The 21,293-nt window shown below is 37.2% G+C and overlaps 1 protein-coding gene and 1 non-coding gene across 2 annotated transcripts; both read left to right on the top strand.

The window, feature by feature from the left end:
• The first annotated feature begins 6,052 nt into the window (after window positions 1-6,052).
• On the top strand, window positions 6,053-6,126 carry TRNAI-AAU (transfer RNA isoleucine (anticodon AAU)). Its single transcript has one exon. It is a non-coding gene; the product is annotated as a tRNA-Ile (tRNA).
• A 9,210-nt stretch (window positions 6,127-15,336) lies between these two features.
• On the top strand, window positions 15,337-20,906 carry LOC149838713 (putative disease resistance protein At5g47280). Its single transcript, XM_090006760.1, has 5 exons — window positions 15,337-15,967; window positions 16,541-16,962; window positions 19,188-19,534; window positions 19,630-19,829; window positions 19,925-20,906. Exons 1-5 carry the CDS (start codon window positions 15,367-15,369, stop codon window positions 20,743-20,745), a joined length of 2,391 nt encoding a protein of 796 aa, XP_089862886.1. The 5' UTR covers window positions 15,337-15,366; the 3' UTR covers window positions 20,746-20,906.
• Window positions 20,907-21,293: the final 387 nt, after the last annotated feature.

The raw sequence follows: 21,293 nt of genomic DNA, 5'->3' as shown, positions 1-21,293 counted from the left end.
TACACTTTTCCTTCCCCTAAAAAATCCACAAATCTCCCTTTCTGTAAGAGTGCTTCATAGTGAGAGTGATCACAAATCTCATTATTGTAAAAATATGGGCAACGAAAATTATTGTCATATATATATTTTTGATATTTACTTACGATCACTGCCCTGACAGCATAAAATTCCGTGGGCTTACCCCTTGCCCTTAGGGAGTCGCCACACTTGGGCTAGCGCAGAGGATGACACTCATGGGATTCGAAACTAGACCTCCTGCTTAGTAGCCTAGGCCCCATCCCACTATGCCAAAAAAAAATCTCAAAAAATATTAATGTATAATAAACAAAAGGTAAATGAAAAGTATAAAAAATAAAAAATGTAAGCAACATGAAAAAACATTGGGTTAGCATGCCACATTTTAAAAATAGGTGATATTATGAAAATATCATGTTTTTTTGTGGGGGTAATATCAGACTTTCAAAATATCAATATATTTTCGAAATATTTGCATCAATATAGTCTAATTTGCCCAGTCAGTGAGTCAAAAACGAGTACAAACTCATTTTGTACAAAACTCGGCAGAGTCACGAGTCAACCCAGCTGAGTCATGCATATATATACATATATAATATATTTTATATATAATTACATATATTATATAAAATATAATATAAATATGATGTATATTATATATAAAAATATGGTTATACATATATTAATAAAATTATACATTAGATATATTATAAAAATATCATATAATGAACATTATATATAATATATTGATAAAATACTATAAAATATACATAATATATACATATATGTATATATTTTATATAAAATATAAAGTTAACATGACCAGGCCTAGCTAGTCACCAAGTTGATGGGTCACTCAAAGATGAGCGAGTGAGTTTTAAAACCATGGAAGCAACTCCATCAGAGAACATAATTTGCTGAACTTTGCAGTGGATCGGATTTTGGGCTATTCAACTCCAAGTCTCTATGCTCCAGCAAGACAAGCCTAGTTGATGATGAGACCACCAAGTGTTGAGCCTTCGCCAATCAATTCTCTTCGGACTACGCAAGCTAAACATAGTTGGTGATTAGTCCACCAAATGGGCTTTCTTTGCAGCTTTTGACTATGGACCTAGATTAGGTCAAATGGGTCTTATCCAGATGAGTCTTACCCAGATCTGATAATTTTCCTTTGATTTGGGGCAACCGGACCAGACTCGTGGTTATACCATGGCCTCTTGACCCCAAGATGGTTCGATGAGTCAATAGAGTCTTTCGAACAAAACTTAGTTGGTGCCCTAATGAGTCTCAAGCATATATCCACTCATCAAGTTGCAAATTTTTCTAATAACAAAAGGACTAACTGGCAAAAAAGCAACCTCACTTATCTTTTATTTACAGAAAGCCAACTAACATTTCAATTATTACATCTAGCTGTCTACTTCATGTGAATGCGTTTCAAATACCTTCCTGAAGTATAAAATGACCGTTTCGTCCATTTTTATGAAGAAATAATTCAAGTTGTTTTCTTTCATTAAAGAAATCAATAGCTAAGGGTTTTTGGCCATTGAAGCATGTATTTGAAATATAAAGGAAAAAGTAGGCAGCTAAATGTAATAATAAAAGCTTTAGGCAACTTTTTTTAAATTACTTTAACAAAAGCAGATACAAATACTTTTGAGATTCTTTTTGTCAACCATAAGTAGATAGAACTACTCTTATCCAAAAGAGGCCGTCTTCACAATCACCAACCCCATTGGTGTAAATAAAATAAAAAATAAAACTGAAAAAGTGAATCAAGTTAATCCTAAAAGCTCATAAGGACAAATAATTCCGACAAAAGCACTTTACGGACCACAATTCTCTTGGCTCTTTATTTATTCAACCGTCTGAAGGTTGAACTACATGAACCAGACCGGGCCATACCCGGTAAAACATTTTTTTTTTATCATTTATACATTGAAAAATTGCAGGTCTTAATCGAAACTCGGGTCGAGCCTGGGTCTGGTATAAAATTTTACAAACTATACCCAGCTTCATGTATTAATCAAACTTTGGGTCCGGACCTGGGTCTTAATCGGGTCTTCTTATTTATCACCATACCCAGACATTATAGGGTTTGATAAGTGTTGGGTCCGGGTAAACCTGACCCTTTGACACCCCTATATATATAGATGGGATGCATGGGGGGGAAATATTGGGTACACTCTATAGTACAATACTCTTTAGCTGAATATTATAGGTGTAAACATTATTTGACCCATCTAACCATACAAATGCATTCAACATGGTCCATTTATTAGGAAATAGACTTTGGATTGGATGGCTTCTACATAAATATATAATTTTTTAATAGTTAAATTTCGGTGCATTGTAGACCGTGTAATTTTGTAGCCCTTGGAAAATTAGCTTATGCAACATGATTGGATGGTTTAAAATATGTTTTTGACTTGATAAGCCATATACATATATAGGACTTGATCCACAAAAAAAAAAAAAAATATGATGAAATGGGTGCTTTCTAAAATGCTACTGAGATTTGCCGATCAGAGACTTTTGCTAAAATATCAAACAATAGATTCCTTTTCTTTGATGGACTCCAAATCAGAGTTTGTATATATATATATATATATATATATATATATATATATATATATATATATATATATATATATATATATATATATATGTGTGTGTGTGTGTGTGTGTGTGTGTGTGTGTGTTTTGCGGGCCTTGCACCAAATTCAATACAACAATGAGTGCATTTTTATTCCTCAGGTCTCAGATGTAATGGCCGTGGCTAGATATCCTTGGACCAGAGATCCAAAAATCTCCAGTATGACCCTCCCATGAGACACTTTTTTTTTTGGAAAATGCTACAACAAAAATGATGTGTTTTTTTAAATGCCCTACAATTTTTTAAATCGGTAAGATATCTAAATTCACAAATTTTTTGTTTAAAAAAACTTTTTTATCCTTTGCACAAACTAATTTCCTCTAGACATGCGAACTTTCTCCAAAATATGAGAATATGTGAATTTTCTTTCAAATATGCACATTTGTTTTTAAATATGTAAAGTTTCTCTCAAATATCATAATATGCATTTCTTTTTACGCCATATGTAAGGACACTCACACATATAAGAGTATTTAGTAAAAAGAGGTGCACACATTTTGAAGACATTCACAACCAAAGTATGATCATTAATTTTCATAAACTTTTGGAGTGACACTAAAGGCTTTAGCTGCACTTTGAAGTGCCGCTAGAGACTTTAGCAACACTTTAAAATATTGCTAGAGGCTTGCACTTTAAAAGTGTCACTAATGATTTTTTAATTTTAACAGCACTTTTGTAAATATCAAACATAAGACCCTTTGCCTGACATGTTCTTACATTTGCAAATACATTAAGAAATTTGCAACTAAAGAGTTGCAAAGGTACCTAAAATGTGTGAACCTCTTTTTTACTAAAATCTAGTAGGAGGACATTCATAAATGTTTGAGGACATTTGGGTGCAAAGGTCAGGATATTCACAAATATAAGAATATTTAGTTAAACAAAGTGCACACATTTTAGGGGCCTATGCAACTTACTAGAAAATTCATATTTTTTAGAGAAAATTTGCATATTCTCATGTTTAGAAAAAAAATCACAAAATTGAGAGAAAATTCACATATTTAGAGGAAATTCTTTTATGCAAAATGTAAAAAAGTAATTTAAAATTGCAAATTTGTGAATTTGGATATCAGGTAGATTTAAAAGAGTATTGAACGGTTTGAGAAACATGTCATTTTTTTTTGTACATACAGTACAGTCAGTTTCTGTTTGAAGAGTAAGAACCCTCGCCCAGAACAAGTCACTTAATAGCCCCACCTCCTTGCAAGGTAAATATTGAGTGGAGTAACTGACACCCAAGCTCTTACAAAGCCCACCAATTAAAGGCACCCACACACCTGCCCACCATCAGAAATTAAATCTGCAAACACCAAAATCAAACTCACAAAAAATGCACAACACTTAATTAATGTGGTTCGACTCTAGCGGGTCTGCGTCCACAATCCTAATGTCTCTCTCTCAATCCTTAAGACGAGAGGTTACTTTGCTCAGTTAATACATGTGTCCAGATTTACATTCCTGTTATTTTTCCTTAAGTTTAGAATATCCTTTTATATGTGATTCTTTACTATCTCTTTAGATTTTATCTTGATCACCTTGTGAGCTGGGATTCCATTTATCATGATCGCCTTACGGATTGATCAACAAGCATTTGGCGCCTTTGATGTCCTTGATTCTGTAAGTTGGATCAGCCTTGATCTGACCCATACCTATGATCATAGTGACAAAAGTTTTTATCGCCAATTTCTCGTTTTTCAAATACTCGTGAGAAATTGAAAAAAATCCATAAATCTCGCATTTTTTCAGCAAAATCTTGGCAATAAAAAAATTAATTAAAAATTATAAAAATTATTTTTTATAAAAAATTAATAATAATAAATATTTAAAAATAAAAATATAGGCTTTTTTTTTGCGGTAAATAGCCATTTAAAACATAAATATCACATTTAAATCACGGTATTTATGTTTCTTCATAAATCTCACGATATTTTGAAAATCTCGCGAGAAATTGTCATTTTAAACTTTCAGGCAATTTCTAGTGATATTATCATGAGATTTTCATAAATCTCGCGATATTTGTCACTGCCTGTGATATCCTTAACAACCCCCCTCAAGCTCAACGACCTAGGGGTGTTGAGCTTTCTTCTAATAATATCAAACCGAGTTGATGAAAGGGCTTTAATAAGGTGCTTTTCTTAATGTGATCATAAACAAAATGCACATCAATCTCAATGTGATTAGTCTGATCGTGAAATAATGGATTAACAAAAATATACACAACTCCAATGTTGTCGCCCAAGATCCGAGGTGCCCGTGATGAAATAACTTTAAGTTCCTTGAGCTAGTATGAAAGGAAGAGCACTTCAATGGCAGAACTAGAAAGAGCCCAATACTCTGCTTCTGTGCTAGAACATGAAACAATTGGTTGCTTGCGGGCTGACCAAGAAATAAGAGACTGACTAAGAAAGATAACATAGCCTGTGGTAGATTTCCTATCATAAAGATTACCAGCCCAATTTACATCACTACAGACTGTGATAGAAAAATCTCTGAAAGGTGGAAGAAGAAGATCAAAGTTGAGCATGTGCTTGACACAAATTACTATAGTTGGTTTCATGATAAATCTAAATTTCTTTTTTTTTTAATGCTTAGAATATGGATTTATTTTTTGTCAAAATACAAAAAAATTGAACATTTGTGTCCAACTGGTCCGTGATGACACGAGATACATGCACAATGGTATTCTACCATGGTTGATGCCAACACTAGACAAAGACACCATTAAACTGCCATGGACAAAGTCAGAATAGAGCTGGGCAGAACAGTGTCTTTGATCAAAATTAATGTTTGCTAATCAAACACCCCCTTAAGGAAAATGGGTCCTAACAAACGCATCCCTTTTTTTTTTTATTTATAACCTGAATAAACTGTACGCAGCACGAATACCTGGTCGCGCTGGCTCAGCCTGCCATACCTATGATCGTCGTCCCGGCAGCGTAAAACTTTAAGACTAGGACCCCTACCTCTGAGGCCTATGCTAGACATTGGCTTGCGTAGCGGGGCAACGCCCATGGGAATCGAACCTTGACTGCCCAGGCATCACATCCCTCTATTGAACAAGCATTTTGAGAATTTGCTAGTGCTGATGAACTTCGATGCCTCTAGGTGTAAATAAGTACCATAGGTCCATTACATTGGTAAATCCAAAAGGATTTTCAACTTTCCACATTTTTTAGAATGAATGTAGTACAACTTGCCAAGTGATTTGTTGGTCACAACTGCCTCTGTTTTGCTCTCGTCTTTTGTTCGGGCAAGTTGTTGCACCTTAATGTTTCATGCTTGCAATGCATTGTTTAGAGACGAATTGTTGGTACGTTCTTACTTGCATGGTTGCTGATAAAAAATAAGTCATCACTATGATGAGGAAAAGTCCCACAATATGGCCTATTAGCTCAGTTGGTTAGAGCGTCGTGCTAATAACGCGAAGGTCGCAGGTTCGAAACCTGCATGGGCCATATATTCTTTATTTTTATCTACTTGAAATTTCTTATCCCATTACCGCTTGGTTCTTATATAATAATAAGTAAAGAAGATATTTATTTATTTTACTTTGGGAAAATATCTGTGTCATTCGTAAAAAATATATAAACCAACAGCGGCACATAATATTGAACTACTTTTTCTACCCCACTTCTCAGTTAGGCAATCATTTTTTGCTCCGTTGCATTTTCTGAAAACATTATTTGCATCATGAAAAAAAGTAATAAAGGGGAATTACTTTTCGTTCATTTCTTGTGACATATTCACATTTTCAGAAGTTTTTATCTAAGACACTTACCAATAAATTTTTAATTTTAAAAAGTAAGGTTTTCTGCATATGAATCCAATCTATGTATCCCAGAAACTCTCAAACTATATACACTACTAGGCGCTCATGGTTATAATTTCTACAATTGTTTTACTTAAAAATGTTGATGAAAAATTTAGAAAATGAACAGTCACATTAACCACAAAGATAATTTGTTGCAAACTTTTTAAAATCTCTAGAAATGCACAATTGATCTCAACATACAAAAATTACAAAAGGATTCAATAAGCAAAAATTGCATTTTTATAGTAACAACAAACGAGATCCATGACCAAAACCTCCCCAATTTTATAAACCAGGGTTCGATCCCACCAGGTTCTATTAAGTGTATAAATGAACCAAGCTGAGCCATGCCTAGTTCTCGAGCTTCACCACCATACACCCTTGACATTGTCGAGCTTTGTATTAAGTTTGGGATTGGCCTCAATCTTGGTCAGGTCAGTGAAAAGTTAGACGTTAATTGCTTAGTGGTGCTTTGCCACTAAGGGGGCGTTTGCATGTTAACGTACGGCACCCTCTTTCGTGGAAACGTCTGCCGCGGAAATGGAATCGGACCTGTCTCCACGGAAACCATTTATGTGGAAAACCCATGTCCAACGTGTAAAATGGCACGTCCATCGAGGGTTATTCACAAAAACGGTGGATTCTGCTGTTTGTGTTGTCACTGTAGACCCCGCAAAAATGCACACCCGTCAATGCATTTTCACGGAAAACAGCCCACTTTCTATGACACACAAACGCTCCATAAGAGTATGTTTGATGTGCCATTCCCAGCATGATTGGACGAAAATTACGCTAGGAACGGCAATTTTCAACAAACGTTGGATGCGACAGACGATGTTCTGCGCGTCCGCCGCGTTCTTATACGTATGTTATTTTCGTTTCACCCTCCCCCCTGTTACAAAAATAACAGGAATGAAAATTTCTCGACGGGCGCGCCAGACCATCTCGCATGCCCGACTCTCTTTCTCTCTCGGAGCTCTCTCCCTCTCCTATGTAGCGGCCAGAGGGGCAGCGGTGGAGGGCGGCAGTGATGTTTCCGACAGATATCGGTCGGCCCCGACGAAGGTGCCTATCGCCAAGGCGTCGGAGGAGGCGAACGATGAAGATGGGGATGCAGTTTTGGAGGATGGGAAGGATGATGTTTCTACTGAACTAGGGTTGTTGGGGTCGGGTTGAGGAGGTGGGTGTTTGGGAAGAGGGGAATTTGTGTTCGGAGAAAGTGGGGGGATTGGGGACGATTGGTGTTGCGGAGGTTGGGGTTTTGGGTGGTGATGAAAAATCTGATTTTGGGAGTGACCCAGTTGGTGAAACTATGAGTTCAGGGGAATTGGCCTTGTGGAGGCAGAGAAGGATGAAGTGCCGCCAGAATTCGGGGCCGAACCAACTGTATTGAAGGGGGTTAGAGGTTTGGCGGTTGTGGGTGATGCGCAGAAGCAGAAACCAGCGATTCTCAGGATGCGCATAGTGGCCCACACCTTTTCTCCCTTATATTAGATGTTATTGGCAAGCTTATGAACAAGCTTGCTGATTTTATTCCTATAGATCAAGCTTATGACTCTATGAGAAAAATAGGCCTTCATAGAGAATTTCTTGCCCACTTTGGTCCTAGAGATGGAGCTTGTTGGGAGAAAAAAGAAAAGAACACTGAAGAGTTAGCTTTCTGGGTGAATCTTATACATAAACAACTGCAGCGTGCTATGGACAGGGAAAGAATATGGTCAAGACTCACAACATGTGAAAGTATTGAGGTTAGAGATTTTGATTTTCCTGAGGAAATCTTATTCTTATTTCTTCATTTTATCGTTGAATTTAGGTTGTCCTTATTGGGACATCTATAGTCAGTAGTTTCTGTATGTTTTTACCAATATTTGGATTCTTCGTTGCACTAGGAAGGAGTACCCAATCCTTTTTGTCAACTAATGGTGTTGATATGAAGGATGATTCTGTCAAAAATCTCATAAGGTTTTGTTTCATTTTTGACAGACTTTATTATATGATTATGCCTTTGAATTGCATTGGTGTTGCTTCTTTCTTGGTGAATAATTCAATACTGATCTCATGGCTATTCTAGGTATCTAATAGGTGGAAGTGTTACATTTTTTTAATAATAATAATTATGATATTATTTTTCCCATTGTGTCGCTTGTGAAGAATTAGAGTGGCTTCGCTTCTATTCAAGTAGTTCAGGCAATGAGTCATATCAAGCACTTGTCAAGGTCTGTTTATAGTTCCTTGCATAAGTGCAATCAGGTCTTTTTCAGTTGGATGTTGTTGCTTAACCTTTTGTGTATGATTTGTTTTAGAACATGTGAACTTCATTATCTTCTGCATGTCTGGCTATGCTCTTTATGAATTTCACTAGTCAAAATTTTGAGAGTTTCAAGTCTAAATATCATGCTACGGTTGGGGAGTACAAAGGAAAGGGTGAGAGTTTCTTGCTTTGTGATGTTGAGACTAGTCAAGGGGCTTTTCAGGTGTTCTAGCTACAATGATATGAAAATTGTATGACTTGCACGTGACCTTGATATATAAATGAAGAATGAGAAAATGTTCAGTGTTGGAATTTTACTTAGGACTAATGTTGGTGTTAGCTGGTGTCAGTTTTGATCTTTTGAATGTACTTGGAGTCTCTCCTAGCTTTTCTTGATAATATAATTCACACTGGAGTTGATATCCCTGATATTTTGCTATTTAATACTTTGTATGGTCATGAATTGAATTTGCATGGACTGTGTGAGTTGCATGGGACTTGCATTTCTCGATCATGTGGCAGGTGTGGTTGAGCTCTTGCAGTTTCTGTATACATTAGTAGGCTTTTCTAAAGTAATACATCATGAAATTTAAACTACATGACCATCTCCCCTTCTTAGTTGACTATATCTCTAATTGCTCTTTGATTTTTATCATTTATTAGAGATCTATGATTTTTATCATGTTACTTATTGTAATTTTGTTTAGGAACTAGAAGTTCATGGTATCTAATTTGAATTTTGGTTCCAGAATCTAGAGTTAAAATTGACTTAGAACTTAGCCTGCAGACTTGATTGGCCCAATTAATTCTTGGCCTGCAGACTTGGGATTGTAGACTCACTTAGGCACTTGAGTCTCGGTTTGAGTTTTGATCTAGTTGGGCAAGTAGCCAAGCCTTAGGTGATTTGATCACGTCTGTAGCTTTGCTTGGCCAAGCCACATAAGACTTTAGTTTCATGGGCTTAGTTGGAAGTCAATCTGTGCTAAGTCATCAATTAGAAAACTGACAAGTAGGTGGCTTTTTTTATGGCAATATATCTATTACTATACATGTAGTATCATCTCTAAGTCCCTTTGTCTTTAAAGCTTCCTGCAAAGATTATAACAAGAATGATTCAATGTGAGATTTTACTTGTATCTATGAAACACCAAAATGTAAGAGGACATTCAGTGGACTTGTTTCTATGGCAACAGCACCACCATTTCTTCCATAACCTGATATCATGGTATTGAATGAAACAACATCCTTTTCAGGCATTACGTCAAAGACCAACCTTGCACTTTCTGGATTCCCATTTTTCATGTACATATCTATAAGACAGCTACCAACATGAGTTTCTAAATCCCATCGCCCTTTAGCAATGCCATGTATCTATTTTCCTGTATCTAGAGAAGCACACTTTAGAAGCAGTAAAAGTGTGTTGGTTAGGCTCAATGTCACTATCACACATTTCTATAAGAGGCTTAGTGTTTCTTTCCCATGATTATGTTTCAAATAACCATTGATCATTATGGTCCACAATATCAAATCCCATCTCCTCATCCTAACAAATACCTTCCTAGCTTCACGTAGAAACCCACACTTTACAATCACATGGCCCATAGTTGACATGACACCCAAATTTGCTGGACCTACTACCATATTAATATTGCCATTATGATTGCGTGGCCTCTTCCTACTAAACTTGTCGTGTGGAATCTGTTTTTTTTAATTGAATTGTATGGAATCTTTTCATCTGAAAGTTTTTGAAATTTTCATGGAAGAAATCAAATCATTTCTATTTTGAATCATCACATGCCTGAAATATAATTGTCACTAAGATGGGTTGCGTCATTTAATCTTCTAGAGGCTATTGTGCTTAGGATCATACTCATGTACATTTGAATTTTGAACTATATTGATAAGCTAAAACTTATTATATCTGTATCTCTGCCTCCAATTTTTGTTCTCCTATCCATGGAATTGGTTAAAATTGAAAATTACAAATACAACAAGGCATCACTCTGCCTCTCTTCATTTCTTTCTTTCATATTTTCTTGTTAGGTATTTACTTTTGTTACCGCCAGGGATGCCTTCCAATTTTGTGGATTCAAATGTCTTGTTAAATTGAATATAATTGTGTCTGGAAAAGCAGAACCATGTACTCTATGTTCAAGAAAACCATGCCCACATGTCCTTTCTGCATGGGAGCAATCGATTTATTCTATTCTGCGTGAGTGAGCAACTAGTAGGAGTATGGGGGTCGTATGCAGTACAGCCATGGAAGTGACGCAAATAGAGCTTATAGTCATCAAAAGCTCAGGCATTTGGCTATTGCATCAAACAATCCTGGTTTCTTTTATGCAATAATTCATTCACCTGTTTGAACCTTTACTGTTGTCTTTCCTTTTACATTGACATGTTTTGGTGCACCTAGCATGTTGCTTATCAACTTTTGGAAAACTATGCTTGGTTTCTTCTCTCACTTGAACGATGTGGTCAACGCTTGTTAAAACCAAAGTACATTAGAAAAAACTGATCTAACCTAAGTCAATACTTGGTTTGATTAAAAGGTGTTTGTTTTCTGGAAATCATTTGCTTGTCCAAGATTTTGGGGCATAACCGCCAGTAAAGTAAAATCCAATTTGAGATTCATATTCGGGGCAAAAATCCAATTTGAGATCTATATTCCAGGCAAAAATACGTATCGAGGGAAAATATCCAATTCTAGATCCATATTCGAGGCAAAAATACATATTGGGGCCAAAATCCAATTTGAGATCCATATTCGAGGCAAAAATACATATTCAGGGCAAATATCCAATTCTAGATTCATATTTGAGACAAAAATCCATATTTGAGGCAAAAATACATATTCAGGGCAAATATCCAATTTTAGATCCATATTCAAGGCAAAAATCCATATTGTGGCCAAAAATCCAATTCAAGATCCATATTTGGGGTAAATATCCATATTCATGGCAAAAATTCAATTCTAAATCCATATTCATGACAAAAATGTCATTCAAGATCCATATTGGGGACAAAAATCCATATTTAGGGTAAAAATTCAATTTCAAATCCATAATCATGGCAAAAAACCATGATTTTAGATATAATTTCGTAATTGGATCCATATCCGGGCAAAAAACCATAATAAATTGGTTAAAACGTGTAAAATAGTGGATGGATCGGGTCATACGATCCAAAACAAAGTAATTCGATCCATTATCCATGACTGTCCAAGTTATCCTCATATTGTCATCAAACAATGGACATTTGGAACATAACATCTGTGTACGGTTCAGACAAACGTTGGGCTTGAAACAGATGTTACAGAACGAACAGAACAGAATAAATGTTTTGTTCTATCCTTTTTGTTCATTTCGTCCAATCCTAGACAAGCCATCAAACGTACCCTAAGGGAGCAATGAAGGGTAGAGAGTAGACAGCCAGCATCATTTTAGTAGACTATGCACATGGAGTCCGGGACAAGCTATTTTAGCCGTGTGTCCCTGCTGGCACAACTAATGGTAGACATGGACATGTATAGATATTATTTGAATGTGTTTCAATAGTTGTTAAATAAATTTTAATAATAGTTCCATAAAAGTTTTGTTTTATATATTAAAATATTGTAAAAAGTTCTATGATGAAAAAACTAAAACATCCCATGTCCTATATTTCATTTTTTTTTAACTTGTGTGAAACTTGAATCGTGTGTCGTATCATACTCGTATCTCTGTGAAATAATTAGCAAAACTCATTTTAAGATACGTCATTATAAATACAAATTGAATGACAAAATAGCAATTAACCAAACAAGCCAGAAGACACTATCTAATTGTTTTATGAGAGAACTAAGGTAGTGTTTGGATTGCAGGGGCAGAATCTGATTTGCAAAGAACTAGAAATTCAAATTTTTTGTCATTAATAACTTAAAAAAAAAATCATTTTTAGGTCAGCCAGTGGCTGGTGACCTTGATGGTGTAGAAGGGCAAGGGTGGCAGTGGCACCATCCTGGTTGGGAAACGGCCGAAATGTCGGAAAACAAAAAAAAAAATTACAAAAAACAGATTTTTGACATTTTTTTTTGAAAGGCAAGCTGAAATTAGGCAGGCCCCTACCAGTTATACAACAATACCATTGGGTTTTGAACCTGAGTCGTCCCAATACAAGGTGAAGTGCATTAGCTGCTCCTACCAGACAAGCGAAGCCCCGCTTTGGGTTCTTGATGAGAGGAGTCTTTCCCAATGTTTGCTTGACTTCCTTGTGGAGAGTGAATCTTCAATTGTGTGGATCCAATCCATCTGGAGTTGGCGACAGTTTCATTTAATGAGACTGTCTAACCACTCTAAGTTTTTGGAGAAGGGGCATCATGGGGCAACTGTGCGTGGGCATGCTCCAGCATCCCCAAATAAATAATATATTTAAAGCCCGTTTGCATGTCAGGAAAGAGGAAGCCGCAGCACCTCTTTCACTGTTTCCTCTTATGCAGAAACAAATCGGACTCTCCCCACAAAAGCACTTTCCGCAAGAAAGGGGTGTCCAACGTTGAATATGGGGTCTCTTTCTGCGCAGAGAGAGAGAGAGAGGAGCCTCATTTTTTGTTTCTGTCACTGTGGGCCCCACAGAAATGCACACCCATCGATGTGTTTCCACGGAAAGTGCTTACTTCCTTTGACAAGCAAACCGTCCCTTAAGAAACAGAATCCACGTATCAATGAAAATAAAAGGTTTGGGGGGAGCTGCGATCAAAAGCGCGGTTAAGTGACATGGCTAAGTGCGATAGCCAATCACATGACAGCATTGCATGGGGCCTACCATTGCAAAGTTCTGGCTCCACATGAAATGTTGTCGTGTGATTGGCTACACATAGTCGATCCTTGGGGTAGGACGACAGAAACCTGCCAAACAATGAATCCCACAGACACCCTACCAGACAACGAGACCTTGCTGGATGGTAAATCCTGGCAAATGGATTTGGCGTGGTTCGTTTGTTCGGAATTGACTATTGGATCATCTTTATCCTTATCTGATAAAAAAAATAATTTTGTATGCTTGAATATTAACAAAAATTATGAGTTGTTAATTTTTAAGTCTTAAAAAACTCGTGTTATACATCATAATAGGTCGGATGATTCAAAAGTCTGTTTCTGTAAAATCATGCATCTAGATTGCATTTGTATGATAAAATAAAATAAATAAAATAAAAAACTAGCTTCTTTATCCTTGTAAAGAAAGAAAAGAGTCATCATTTGAAACATTTAATTATAAAAAGGTGTTACTGTAATTTGATTTGAAAGTTAACCTTGGTTAATAGATAATAATAAAGGAAGGGATGCAACCGGATTGGATTGTAAACATCTAAATACATTACTGATTCATTTTCTCATTTGAATGAGAATATGAATCTGATTGATTTCTAAGAAGCAACGAACATGAGATCTCAATTCCGGGCTCACCTGTGATTTGTACCTGCTTTACTTGTTTTTTAGAATGACTTTCTAAAATGCATGAGATCTCAAATCACAGGCCCTTTAGGAGCTGTCGAACTTACCCTGATTGGAATCCGATATGAAACAGTAAAAAATTGCAAGACCTTCGTTCTGAATCCGACCCATTCACAAAATTGTTCTGCCAATCCCGACCTATGTCACAAGGATTGGTGAACACAAGGACACGTGACACGAGTTTGACGTGCAAGTTTGATTTTTTTTTTAAGAAATAAGGTAGAGGGCACAACATTTTTTATTTTAATCAATAAAAAATTCTATTTTTTTTAGTAAAAAATAAAAATTATTATTACAAATATTAAAATAATGACCGAGTGTCGATGTCGACGTGTCCGAGCATCTGTGCTTGTGCCATTAGACCAAAATGTCGTGTCCGAATCAGAAACTGATATCAGAAAATTGAAAGGTTGACCCCTACTGGAATCTGGGGGCGTCAATAATTGGCTTTGGGGGAGCATTGACAACTGGGGGCGTTCGCTTATCCATTTTCATAGTTGATGCTTTCCCCGAGAACGCGGACAAAGGTCGCGTTTGTCCGCGGGAACAAAACTGTCTTCATTCTCTATGCTCCCGAAGAGAGAGAGAGAGAGAGAGACCGTTGAGAAGAAGGCTGGCCATCTGAACGATCAGTCAGGTTCGTCACTTCCTCCGCTGCTAATAAACAGTTTCTCTCCATTTTCTTTTCCTGCATAAAATTTCTCAATCACGTTGGTCTTCAGAAATATTTGCGCTGTTTCAGTGATTCGCAAAGAAACCGTTTGTTTGGGGAACTGAGTTCCAGTTGTGAACAATGAAAATTTTGGGAGAAACTTGGTCATTGTTTGGAATGATTTAAGATGTAGACGACCAATCACCTTATACTAATGAGTTTGGTATTCGTCATACCGACGATAATGATATTCACTTCTCGCTCTGATATGTTTTCGGTTTCTACCAAATTCGTTCTTAATGAGATCTGAAAGAGTCGAAGAAACCACCAAGTTTGCTTTATTCGTCTGAATTTGGTTTACAAACTCAAAATCTGTGTATTTGAGGTTTGATCTTATTAATCTATACGGATTGGGAGTTGGGTACTCCACGTTAGTCCTCTCTGATTCTTCTGTTAGAGAATCGAAGCGACAGAAATACTAGAAAGAAGATGGTGGAACCGATTTCTATAACAGTACATACTGTGGTCAAAGGGATACTAAAGGTTATCGAGGAGGTGAAGAAGGTATATGAGAGTTTCGATAGCGAGTTCGGTACGCTCAAGGTACATCTAAACAATTTGATTCCTCGAATCGAACATGTTAAGCAGTTCGATGAAGAAATTGCAGATGAAAGCAGGACCGATTATTTAACTGTCAAAAGACGGGATGAGATGAATGAGCTGTTGGAGAAATTGAAAGAATGTGAGGAGTTGGTTAACAAATGCACCAACCTGCCAATGTGGAAATTCTTCAAGATTAATGATTACGCCGTTCGATTGAAAGGCCATAACCAGTATCTGAAGGATTTCATACACGACAGAATGATTCTTGACATATGGGTGTTTGTGAGGACGCAGATCCCAACGACCTCGACCACCAACTCGGGTTCCGCGGTGCCACAACCACCAAGATTTACTGTTGGCTGGAAGGCGCCAGTGGAAGAGTTGAAGCAAAATTTGTTTCGGGAAGATGTTTCCGTGGTCGGAGTCTGCGGTCTTGGAGGGTGTGGGAAATCAACTTTGGTGGAAAAGCTCTGTGAGCAAGTTAAAGGTATAATTCCCGTTTAGATTTGTCCTTCTTGATAGCCATTCTTCTGCATGCTTGTTTGGGGAAACCATTTTTGTGAACTTGATCATATAGATGTGTGCAGTATGCAAATTATTTCAATTTCACATGCCTAGCAGCTCTATCACACCTTGCAATTCCTCTGTATTCCCTAGAGTTTCCAATGGACTCCCCATTGTGCATTTTGCAATTGGAATTCTAGTGCATCTGAAGGAAAGTTAGGGTGGACAATGCAATTACTTCGTAGAGGAACACATTAGAGTGGTAGACAGGTGGTAATTCCCCTTTCATTGGTGTTTGAATTAGTGGAATTGGATTATAGTTCCATCAAGATTCTCCCTGTTTCTAAATTTGATGGAATTGAATCTGACTTCCACCCATTCAAGAATTGTAAACACACTCTTGAAGGGGAACTCAGTTCCCTGTTTTTCATGAAATTCCCTTAAAGTAATTTAGTTCCAAACACCTGTTTTCTTTTAGAAACAATCCACGTAGAAGCTGTTATTATTTCAGCATGAACAATAATGCTGATGGTCTTCTTTATTTTGCAACTCCCAGATGAGTTCCACAAGGTCATCTATGTACGTATTTCAAAGTCTTCAGATTCGATGTTGATCACGATGGTTGAGAGATTATGGGTGGATTTGGTAAGTACAATCAGTGTGCCTAAATTTGTAAGTTTGGACGATGCAATTACCCAGCTGAGGTCCCGTCTGAAGGATAGAAAGCCAGAGAGGGATGCCATCCTAGTGTTTTTAGATGATGTTTGGTCTGATAAAGTGCTAGAGAAATTTGTGATCAGAAAATGGGGCTTTAAAACTATTGTCACATCTAGAACGAAATTCAAGAAATTTGATTGCAGCTATCAGGTCCCACAGCTGGGAAAGGAAGATGCCAAGGCTCTATTCCTTCACCATGCTCTTTCCTCAAATGAAGACCCCAAGCATCTGGATGCTAAACTGGTGAAAGTGGCGGAAAAGGTGCTCTCACAACTTGTATAGAATTTGTGAATAACCATAGCCTTGATCTTTAAATAGAAAGTGTGTATCCAGTTTTATATATATATATATATGTGTGTGTGTGTGTGTGTGTGTGTGTGTGTGTGTGTGTGTGTGTGTGTGTGTGTGTGTGTGTGTGTGTGTGTGTGTGTGTGATTGTAACATGTAAGCAGGTTTTTCAAGGACTTCAAAAATCAATGGCCCACAATGCACTAAAATTTCATGACTTAAATGATCATATTTTTAGATCAAAATAACATGATCCATGGTTTGGTCCTTAGCAAACAAACCACTGAACACACCTATGTTGTCAGATTGAGTCATTGAAGCTTGAACCTATGATTTCTAGATCAATAGTTTCATGCCTGCAATAGCACCAAATATTATTCTCTCTCTCTCATATATATATATATATATATGATGGTTTTGTACTATGATACTATATGGCGGTACACACTTTTATTTGTATGGATCTAGCCACCAATTGTTAAATCTAACCATACAGGTGTGTTCAACATCATTTATTTACTATGTTAGAAGGTTTTATCATATCTAATACACCATAAGATTGTACTTTTTGAGATGCTAAAAAATCAATGGCTCACAATTCATGAAGATAAGGATAGCTTAAAATTGGTATAAAACATCATGCTTGAGTCAACTTTAACACATGGATATATTTAAATAAAACATGCTAAACATAATCCAAAGGTTAGATTTTTCTTTTGGATCTTAAATCTATGTAAATCAAGTGTGTACCATCATAAGTTATGGTTGTACAATACCACAATAGAAGCACCCGTGTGTATATATATATGTTAAATCTCTAGTGTAGATGTGCATCCGGTATCAATGAGTTGAAACGTGCAATATTTTATTGCTATTTGCACGTGTTCTTTTAAATGAATCAACCCTTACAGATATGATCTACTTGGTCTGTTTGGTGGGGACAGACTTTTGAATCAACGAAATCCTGTGTGTACAAAATTTTTTGGTGATTAAAAAATCAAGTCATAAATGCATCAATTTTTCATGACTTAAAATAGGTATTTTTTGTTAAAAAACCATGATGCAAGGGTAGATCTCTAACAAATTTACTATGATAAATACATCTACGGGATCTGATTGAGTCAAAACTTGCACCTATGAGATTCTACTCTTTGATTCTGTATCCACATCTGCACCACACACACACACACACACATACATATATATATATATATATATATATATATATATATATATATATATATATATATATAGTATTAGTAACCCATAACAGTGGATGACATTTCATCCACTGTTAGGTCGGACACTCGCCCACCGCTGATTGCTCATGCAATCAGCAGCAGGTGCACGTTAAATGAAAAATAGTTTTCAGCAGCAGTTGCGTCTGCCGCTAAAAACTGTTTTTCTGCACAGAGAATTAGCGGCGTTCAAAGACTGCTGCTAATTCATACACATCAACGTCGGGCGCGCTTGACACACATCCGATGTTTTGGGCATTCAACGTTAATATAATCTAGCATTTTCCTTTTCCAATAACATTCCTGGTGCAGGATTGGCTGGAAGCCATCAGGGTAGCACTGTCTTGCATGGCCAGCACCGCTTAGTCAGTTTCTGGCCAATCTGATGCCAGGATATCACAAGTCAAGGAGATAGTTTGTTTCAGGTCAAACAGAGTCTAAATTTGTCTTATTGGAGTTAAACGACATTCATGTAAATGAGAATCCCACCGTGTTTTTTTTGTGTGTTATATTTAATCAGGTGCTTAAAAGTGTCTTTTCAGTGCTTACAGGTAGCATGACATAAGCCATTGGCATAATTGCACTACCAGTCTCACTGGTAAACATGGTAAACAAGAGACGAAACTGCAAAGGCAGAAAGCAGTGGTGCTCCTTTTGCACCCAATACCTACACAAATAGTTTGTGTTATGACTCCAAGGGGAGTAGCTGGTATTTTGATGAGCTAAATTTCTTGTGTATCTACTCATCAGAAATGCAAATTTCATGGAGTTGGGACCCCATTTTGTATGTATTTATGCTTGGGTGCCAATCAGTATTGATACAGTTGTATCATGTACGGGCACATGTGACAATGATCACCTTGTTTCACTTTTTGGTGGGTAACATTGTGCATGCTAAGTGCCCAAATGTGAGATTTGCGTCCATCCCCTTTTCTTAATTATGATGGTATCAACTCTCAGATAGTCGAAGGCTGCATGTATCTCCCACTAGCACTTAAAGTGATAGGAGCCTCACTTGACAACACATGGAAATGGGAAGAGACAGCAGAAATGCTTCATCAAGGAGGACGAATCTTTAAAGATTATGAGGAGATCCTTGGATGCCTGGAGGTCAGCCTAAAGCCCTTGACAGAAAAGCAACGCGAATGTTTTATGGACTTCGGCTGCTTTCCTGATAACAAAAGGATCCGAGCAACTGCTATTATGGACATATGGGTTCAAATTCGTGGCGAAAGTGAAAAGAGTGCCCGTGGCATTTTACAGGAGCTCTCCAACCGGCATCTGATTGATCTTTTTGAAAGAACAAGGTATAATAATATTCGATTATTCGGTGACATAACTCTATGCTTTGGTCAAATTGAATTACTCTCTTAGTTAAATTTCACTTTTGATGCCTCGCTAGGGATAAAGCAAAGGATGAAGATGAGGGCTTCAGTGATCTCTTTGTTAGTCAGCATGACCTGCTGAACCAATTGGCTGTCTACAGTAGCAAAAAATCCAAGAAAAACATAAGACTCATCATTAATGAAGGAGATGGTCTTCACGATTGGGAACAACAAAAGGATCTTTTATCACAAGCTCAGATTGTTTCCATACATACTGGTGAATTTATCAACCAAAAATACACCTTTACCTGTTTGAATGTTTTCTCTTATGCCTGTTTTCATGATGAGCAACTTCGTTTGCTCTCTGTGCAGGTGAGATGGGACTGTCAGACTGGTTTGATGCGTCATTCTCTCGTGCTGAAGTCCTTATCTTGAATTTTTCAGCCAGTTCTTTTTGTTTACCTCCATTTTTGGAGAGAATGGAAAATCTCAAGGTTTTGGTCATTGTAAATCGTAGCTCGGTTTCTGCAGAAATAAGTGGACTGCCACCATCAGGCTCTCTAAAGAATCTCAGAAGGGTCAGGTTGGAGAAGGTATCCTTACCTATTCCTCATACTTTTACAGAGCCATTCCTGGGACTGCAGAAGCTAGCAATGGTGCTGTGTGAAGTCAGCCAAGACAAAAATTGTTCATCATTTGACATCCCAACAATATTTCAAAAACTCACAGAGCTTGAAATAGACTACTGCAATGGATTGGAGGGATTGCCACCTACAGTTTGTGACATTGTGAATCTAAAGAAACTGAGCATCACCAACTGCCACGATCTAATTGGGTTGCCGGAGGAACTCGGTAGGTTGAGCGAGTTAGAGGTCCTAAGGTTGCACGCATGCACTGCATTGGAAGGCCTACCGGATTCTTTGTCTGAACTACAGAAGCTGAGGTTTCTGGATTTGTCCGACTGTTCACGTGTCTCAACTCTCCCTGAAAATACAGGCATGCTAGGCTGCTTGCGAAAGATCGACATGAGGGGTTTCTCAGCAACCCTGCCTGTATCGGTAACGAATCTGGACGACCTTACTGTCATTGGCAATGCAGATACTGCAGAGTTATGGAAGCATTATCAGGGTTACATGAGAAACTTTTACTTGGATAAGCGTGAAGACAAAGTGCACTTGGGTTTTCTTTATTAGAGTGCTGGATTGCTGGCTTAACTCAAAATACTGTTCTTAAATAATAAAATGGAAATTCACAACATTTTTAATTCCTTTTTTTTCTTTTTGTTATGTGGCATGCTCAGATTTGGCTTTGACTCTTCTGGTTTATTCATATCTTAATGGTCATCTTATTGGACTTTTAATTGCTTTCATGTAATGCTGCTTAAAATCAAGATTGTTGAGTTGCTATCTTTTTATGTTTTTTTTTTCCTTGTTCTCCATTTCTTTTCAGTTTTCACTTATGTTGGATGCCTTCGATTTCGAACCCTGCACTCTCTGCAGGGCGATGCAGCTTCTGTCACAATTTAAGAATACTGTCTAGCTTAAAGGGCCTGACTTGACTCACCTGTAACTTGGCTTGACTCGTGCCTTGCTCGAAGCTGACAAGAGTCAGGCAGGGGCCTGAGTCTAGTTCATGCCAGACCGGGTGGGCTCAATGTCTACTCCTAGATCATGTTCAATCTTGAATATAAACGCTACGTTTCATGGATACTTCAACTTACACTTGTGTCATGCCCTCTTGT

This window comes from Nuphar pumila, chromosome 5, assembly GCF_984573655.1.
Source record: "Nuphar pumila chromosome 5, dmNupPumi1.hap1.1, whole genome shotgun sequence".
Taxonomy (NCBI): domain Eukaryota; kingdom Viridiplantae; phylum Streptophyta; class Magnoliopsida; order Nymphaeales; family Nymphaeaceae; genus Nuphar; species Nuphar pumila.
The sequence above is the reverse complement of the archived record's forward strand: the minus strand, read 5'-3'. Positions and strand labels throughout refer to the sequence as shown.